General features: G+C 35.5%; 1 protein-coding gene across 1 annotated transcript; it reads right to left on the reverse strand.

The window, feature by feature from the left end:
• Positions 1–1,361: 1,361 nt before the first annotated feature.
• LOC106792819 (elongation factor 2-like) lies at positions 1,362–2,002 on the reverse strand (the record flags this gene model as incomplete). The annotated part of the gene is made up of 2 exons (XM_014759343.1): positions 1,878–2,002; positions 1,362–1,768 (listed from the first exon to the last, which is right to left on the reverse strand). Coding segments are annotated over exons 1-2 (532 nt in total), but the record flags the coding sequence as incomplete, so codon positions are not given.
• Positions 2,003–8,541: the final 6,539 nt, after the last annotated feature.

Consider the following 8,541-nt stretch of genomic DNA (forward strand, 5'->3'; position numbering starts at 1 on the left):
CAAATCTTTTCCTTTTTGAATAAAAGTACTTACCTTATAATATCTCTTTTTATTTGAATTATATAGTATTTACCTAAACAAAATCTCAATAATTTAGAAAAAAAGTACTCAAAATATTGTGATGTCACCGGAGTTAATCGAGTAAATGACGAGTGCCCCTACAAATATTTGCCCTATTTTCGGTCAGTCTTTAAAGCCGGAACTCTACCAGGGATCTAGGCTAGAAGAGCCAGCACCTGCAAGTTTAAAGGTATGATGAGGTATACTTACCTTTAAAGAATTTTTAACACGTCTACTGGTCTAATTTTGTTAATTAAACGGTCGCAGGATTTCGGTGTAATATGGGTTTTTTGCTGTTAAGATAAGGTTACTTTATTCACTGGTAAAACTAGAGTATATTCTTCAAAGTTACTCAAATAATTACAAAAGGATAAATTAACAATAATAATGTAGAAGTCCGTCTTCCAAGCCAGTAAAACAAAAGAGTATCTTGAAAAAGACTACTCTCGTTTCTAACGTAAAATGAAGAATATTCTATAAAAGTAGTCTTAGGCCGTTTTGAAAGAGAAAGATTCTTGTACAAAAAACGCGTAAATACCTATTATTTGAACAGAGGTTATTAACTAAGTAAATATTCGCAAATTAGTCACTTTGTTGTTGTCGGTAGATCGTAAGCGAGGACTCCCGTGACTCACGAGCCCAGCACGGCTTAGTGCGAGGAACCCCTACTTGCGTCCAAATGCCCCCTTAACTATCGACCATCACCAATTCGTGAGAAAGGAATAGCAATTGTTACATTACCCAAATGTTAACTGACACAAGTCGGTAATGTAGGTAAGGCAGGTTACCCTATGAACGAAAATCGACACATGTTTATACTAATATCACATGCTGACAAAATAATAACCATCGATGGTCGTTCATGAGAGTGCTCATAATGTAAGTAACAAAAATTTAAATTATTTTTATTGACGTATAGTATTACAAGAAGATAAATCGCCACTATTAGATATTATTTATAAAATGATTTACATTGGATAATACGCCTTGCCATACAAGGTCGTCACTAGGACATGACAGCTCCCCCCTTAAAGGAGAAGCACGAAAGAGTCCACTATTGAGTGATTCGTAAAGCATCAACCCTATTGAAGACTTCCTCTTCTTAAGCAAAACTTCACTATTGTTAACATCTCCGGCAAGACCATNTCCACTATTGAGTGATTCGTAAAGCATCAACCCTATTGAAGACTTCCTCTTCTTAAGCAAAACTTCACTATTGTTAACATCTCCGGCAAGACCATCAGGAATTTATAAATTTATCATGAAAAAACGGTTATGGTTATTTGGTGATTTCGACAAACACATCTGATTAAATTGTTCTGCAATAGATTCTCTGTATAATACGACAGGATCAGACTTTTTATTTGGTATACAGGCGTGATCTTCTTCAAGATCTTTAAAACAGATTTCAAGGTGAAGTTCACTAGCACCAGCAATAATGTGCTCTCTAGATTCTTCGATGATACATGGCACAATAGGATCCGACTTAGCAAGACGTCTCACAGCTTTAACCAATTTTGGCAAATCTGCCGGATTCTTGGGTTCAACTGCTAAACGTACAACAGGAGAAACCGAGAATTTCATAACTTTTATATTATGTGCATCTTTAAACGTAGTAATGGTACCAGTTTTGACCAAGAATTGATCAACACCAGCAAGTCTACAAATGTTACCAGAAGGTACATTTTCAATGGCTTCAACGTAACGACTAATCATCAAGATAGTACGTTGAATAGATTTCTCATACAAATACTCTTTCATTCCGGGTTAGAAATTCGGTCTAATAATACGGACCTTCATACCAGTACACACTTTACCAGAAAATACACGTCCCAAGGCATCTGCCATCGGTTCCCAACGATTTAGCGAAAGTGATGTTCTTGTAATCCGTAGTATTAACCTTGAGGCCACTCGCCTGCGTGAAAGAGTTAAAAGCGAACATCCCTGTGTTCATTATAGATCGCAGTAGTAAATTGTTCGATCTTTCTCAATTCGGCACTGGTAAACTGTTGTTTCACTATGGTCTTCTAACTGCCACATGCTGAACGTATGTGGTTGTCTTTGTCCGCGTTAGTGTGGGGAAGTTGCAATCCCCCATACAAAGGAGCGAAACAATGATAATGTTAGCAGCTGCTCCTTCGCAGTCATATTCTAGTAGTGCGGTCGTCGAACAGGTAAATGCTGCCACGAAGATGGTGATTTTGACGAACATATCTCTTTGAAACCAATGTTGATTCAATATAAATTTTATTAAACTTTATTTAAATGCGAACTAATAGAAACTCGTCTCAAGCTTGTTTAGCGTGTCATTGCATGATCGATGATAGCGTTAAGCAACTCCAATGAGCCTTTCTTATAAAAAAAACTAATAGTAACAAATTGTATTATGTTTCGTAACTCATTACGACATTTCCATAAAAGCTGCCGTAGTTTAGCACGGTTTACCTTCATTTTAATAACAAGAACGATTTTTTTAAAAATAAATTTACAAGTTTGAATCGTTTATGAAGTTCGAGAGAAATTAGATGCTAATCAAATTTAAAAAGTTAAGAGGTTACCCACTAGGTAATATTAACAAAAATTACAAATAATAAAATATGAGTTTTAGAGGGATAATAAAGACTGTTAATAAATTTGATGAACAATTTATTATGAGTTTGTTGAACGTATTGTTCTTTACTGAGGACTTCCTCAGCAACTACAAATTTTTTAATTATGAATTGTTAAAAAAATATATAAACATTACAATAAATAAACTATAATTTTTTTTTTACCTTGATCACTTAATTCACGCGTCAATACATATTATTTTATTTTCAGAGTCATACATTACAATAAAACTTACCATATTATAGTACAATTAATCCTAAAAACACCTTATCTCATCACACGTAATCATATACTGAATTCTATCTAGACTAGTGTTTAATAACTTAGGTATCTTCCGTAATATGATGTCCTCTATCAGTGTGTCCTGTCATGATAATTAAATTTTAAAATTTCATTATRGATGTTGTTTAGATCATTCGTGTCTTTCTTGTTGTTAACTGTAATGTTATTTGTTACATGGTACATTTTGCTTATATTCCTTTTGTACCAATAGTCTTCTCTTTCTAAAATGGCTTTCTCTTCAAATTTAAACTTGTGTCCTGTTTTAAAATGGTGCTCGGCTAACGCAGTAGTATTATTCTTTTGAGAATTTGTAGGTTTACAACCATTCTTATGTTGTTCTAATCTTTTTTTTAACTTATGTTCAGTTTGTCCTATGTAGCATTTGTCACATTTACATGGTATTTTGTAAACTACGATCGATTGTTCTAGTCTATAAACCTTGTCTTTTAGTTTTGTGAATATTGAATTTATTTTAACTACGTTATAAAAAACTAGTTTTACATTAGTATTTTTGAAACATTTATTTATTTTATTCGATAAAGGTTTAAAAAACGGATACTTAATAATTCTGCTATTATTCAGTACTTTTACTTTCTTCTGATCTCTATCTAATTTAAACTTACTAAACACCATGTGTATGAGACTCGTTGGGTAATTGTTATTCTTTAAGATTAGTTCTATTCTTTTATTATTTTCTGTATGAAACTTCTTACTACTAACGTCAGTGCTCTAAATAATAATCCTTTAATGACTTAAATTTTTTAGCTCATTCGATGATTTGAATTGTAATTTATACATCTACCAGAGCTTTTTTAAACTCTCGCTTTATCAAACTCGCGCATTGTCTTCGTATGGCAAATCTAAAACTGCAGCCCGATAAATGTGAATTCTTCAGGCGAGAGGTGGTTTTATTGGGCCATATTATAGGCAAGGACGGCGTAAAGCCTGATCCAAGAAAATAAGAGGCAGTAAAAGAGTACCCGCGTCCAGACAACGTTAAATCAATTCGCCAATTCTTAGGTCTTGCTGGATATTATAGAAGATTTATACCAGCTTTCTCAAAGGTAGCAAAACCTCTGACGGATTTACTAAAAAAGGAAGCTTCATTAAGATGGGAATCCAACCAAGAAAACGCATTTTGCTCACTGCGTGATGCCTTATGCAGGAGACTAATTCTACAATGTCTTAATTTTTTCCTGCCTTTTAACGTCACAACGGACGCATCCATTTATGCAATCGGTGCCGTGTTGAGTCAAGGCCCCGTTGGTAGGGATTTGCCAATTTCCTATTGCTCGCGAATTCTAAATAAGGCTGAAATGAATTATTCCACTATTGAAAGAGATTTATTGGCAATAGTTTTCTCTACAAACTATTTTAGGCCATATTTGTACGGTCGAGAGTTCACCCTCATAACWGATCCCAAACCACTAGTTTGGCTAAAATCGGTAAGGGAACCGACATCAAGATTAGTAAAGTGGAGTMTGAAATTGGCCGAGTATACGTTTAAAATTATTTATAAACCAGGAACTACGAGTGCTAACGCTGACGATCTATTACGAAATCTAACAGAATCTAAAAGAGTATTTCCTATAAACACATACGATTGATGAGAATATTGTTCATTTTAAAACTAAGAACACAATGACAAATAACGAGGATAGTAATCCCGACGTTACAATTGACGGCACAGGTGACCTTGACAACGCGTCACTGTTAGCAACACCATCACTAGAAGTCGAAAATACAGAAGTTGAAAGCTCTAGTGACTATAAACGACTATACTCCCCACATGCTCAATCAAGAATAAATAATAATATAATAATGATAACAAGAAATGTAGGAGTCTCACGAGTCTCTCAACAATTAAGGCATGACAATATTGTAATATTCACCGATCTAAACGGCACACAACGTGATACTGCTGCTAAACTATTAGAACAAACAGAACTTATTCCGCACGTAAAAGATTTAACTTTAGCTCGTGCCAAGGTGACCAACATAGGAAAAAATAAATTAATAATTATGCCTATAAAGGAAAACATCGCAAACAGCACAAAATTAGAAACGATATACGAGGCAATTGGTTCCTTTCTCTCAGTAGGACGAGAGCTTAACTTAAAATCGTTTAGCATCGTTAAGACACAATGCTAGGACGGCATATTATGGATTTGAATTGAAAAGAAATTATGTAACACGTTTGTATCAGAAAATTGTTGTATTACTATCTGTTTAAACCAAATCCAAATTCCTAAGTTAGAACTGCGGGAGGACATCCTTGCCGAAGACCACTCCTCGCCTATTGGTGGGCACAAAGGCGTCACAAAAACGTATAATAATATTCGACATAAATATCATTGGCTTAATTTGAAAAGGGACATTAGTGATTTTATTAAAAATTGTACAAGTTTTCAGTTACAGAAATTAGTAAGAATAAAGACCAAGGAACCATTGATTCTTGCTGATACACCGGAAGCGGCATACGACAAAACACCCATGGACATGGTCGGGCCGCTTTCTGAAACGAAATCAGGAAATAGATATATTCTTACARTACAAGACGCACTTACTAAATATTTTATTGTAACACCATTAAAAACAACTACGTCCATAGATATTGCCGAAGGATTAGTCCATAATGTTTGCAATGTTTTCGGGGCACAACGAACCATACTGATTTACCAGGGAACGAACTTTACTAGTTCACTTTTAAAGGCAATAGCCAAACAATATAATCTGAAACAAATAAGAATAACGGCGTTCCCTCCTCAGTCAAATAGATCACTAGAAAGATCTCATATTGTATTAATAGAATATTTAAAACACTATATAAATAAAAGAAGCGAGTGGGATAAATGGTTACCACACGCTATGTTCGCATATAACACCAGTACGCACGAGGGAACCAGGTTTACCCCTCTTGAATTAATATTTGCAAAACAAGCTAATATACTTATTGCAGACGTACATACTAATGTAGCTTTAGACAACACATAATTAGAATATTATTTAAAGTTGGTTAATAAAATTAAAACGTCTCACAACATTGCAAGAGGGAACCTGGTAGGAGCTAAAATCAGATCAAAATTTTACTACGATCGAAATGCTCGGGGTCAGAACATAAAATTTGGCCAATACATATATCTTTTAAGGGAATCTACGACAAAACTTGGCAGTCAATATACTGGCCCCCACCAGATTCTAGAACTGCTACCTAATAACAATATTAAGAATAACTATAAAAATAAAAGTAGAATCGTTCACAAAGATAAGGTTAAGATTGCTAAAGACAAATAAAATATATATCTTTTAGTTTACGTATAAAAATGAATACGATACTGGGTTTCYTTGTCATTTACTGCGTCACCGTCGCGTCCGCATTATTAGGCTACGATTGCGGAGGCACAGCGGCAAACATCACTACAGACTCACTGCTGGAAGCAGGAGAGTGCGACCTCCCCAACACAACTATCAACAAAACTAAGACGTGCGTGCCACTGCTACAACTAATAGACTACGTTAATACCATAGTGTTTMAGTGCAGAGTAGAAATTGACAGAACAATATATTATTGCGGGATGAGTTCGCACATCTCGGCCGTGCATGGTGGTCGCTGCGTGTACTTGGTTGAAATTTCACGCGAATTATGCAGTTCAATTATCAAAACGGGAAAACTTTCATTGAATTCTTTCACCCAGATAAGTGGTCTTCAAATCAATACAACTGACTTTCGGAGTGTAACACTGGCAGGCTCAATTGGCATCGATGCCAGGTTCCCGAGGACGCAATATTCCGACACCGACGGTACATGGAAAAGTTTGGTTGTTCAAGGGGTAGTGCGTACAAATATTGGAACTTACACAGAAATAGTTAAAATAAAAGATAATTCTGTATCATTAAGAGGACATCTACAATGTTCCTTTTCGGAGGAGACTTGCTTCACCAAAGAAAATGGGAATGCTTTCTGGACCGTCATTCCAAGATCTACAGGCCATTTTGGAATGTATTCTGCGCTATGCGGGGGAGAAGCAGTTAGAGTGACTGCACTTGACAGCAATTTACACATTTACGCAGTGACTGAAGGCGAGACAACATTCGCGTTAATGGGAAAACAGGAGGAAAACTTATGCGGATACAAACTTATAAAAACTGGCATCCAGAATTATTCATTCTGGAAACTGGACGAGATAAGACATTTACATCAAAAGCAAAACTATAAACCAACAATATAGATCTATTTACTTATGTAAATTCTAAATTCGTTTATGTAGAAAAACACCATCAAAATCAACTGAAAAACTTATATAATAATGTCTTACAACAAAGATGCAAACTAGAGAAGGAAGTTATCAAGAACGCACTCGCGCTAGCTGTGATGCTCCTTGACGTTTTTGCTGTAACAATCATGAATAGCCCAGGAAACATAGCGGTCATTGGTGGAGAAGTTGCGCACATAATCAAATGCACCCCTGTTCCAGTCAAAATTAGACACACTGATAGTTGCTTCCGGGAGCTTTCGGTAACATACCAAAATGCAAGTATGTTTCTGAAAACTAAATCTAGAATTTTGGTAGGCAGAGGCACGCAGGAGCACTGCAAAACCTTGCTCTCGCATGAATACTTCGTCGAAGGCGTCTGGTACCAATTACTGCCAAAACCAACGTACGTTAAGGAACCACACATCTTGGAACCACAAACCACTTTTAATTGTAAGTACACTGATGCGGGCTTCCTCGCAACAAGCGGTATTTATTCCTAGGCGGACCTGTAAAGCCTACAGGACCATGTTATGTTTCCAATAGAACAGCCATCAATAATGAACCATATCGCAAGAGGAGCCACCGGACAGAAAATAAATTCAGAAACATTAAATCTTGTGAATCTTGTGAGTGAAAGTGAGATGCAAAAACTAACTGAAAGGRTTACTAAACGTATGTGGAATGGACTATTAAAATTGTGGATCGTCAGTGCAGCAATATTAGAATAGTTTTTATTTTTTTTAACTATTAAAGCTGGTAATCGACTCGATTATGCGTGGTTATGCTTTGCAGACGGTGTATGGATAAAGTATGCACCTTCTTAGCGCTATTTAGGGATCGTTGACGAACCTATTATTACATCTGAAAGCAGAAATGATCGTGAAGGTACTCCAAAAGTAGTAAAAGAATTAGAATTAAGGGAAATTGTATCGGAACAACCGAAAGTTCAAATCACAAACGACTCGCAACTTCAAAATTCGGGTAAGCATGTACGTTTTAATTTGAAGGACGATCTCCCAGTGGTTTTGATTATTTCGAAACACCAGAAAATAGTTTTCTTGATTGCTTCTTCTTTAGGGGGAAGGTGTAACGTCCTAGTGACGATTTGGTATACTAAACGTACTACCCAATTATTGTGATTTGTCCTCCTGTCATATTTACGAAAATTTTTAAAATTTGGTTACTTATATATTAATATTTGCATTTGCGCATGGTTGCGATACGATTACTAAAATAATTTACCTTTGTATAATAAATAACCGTAAAGTAATTCACCATATATTCACTGTAAATTCTATTAATATTAAGAACTCTTATGAACGACCATCGATAA

This window comes from Polistes canadensis, unplaced genomic scaffold, assembly GCF_001313835.1.
Source record: "Polistes canadensis isolate GaletaPanama2010 unplaced genomic scaffold, ASM131383v1 scaffold_767, whole genome shotgun sequence".
NCBI lineage: Eukaryota > Metazoa > Arthropoda > Insecta > Hymenoptera > Vespidae > Polistes > Polistes canadensis.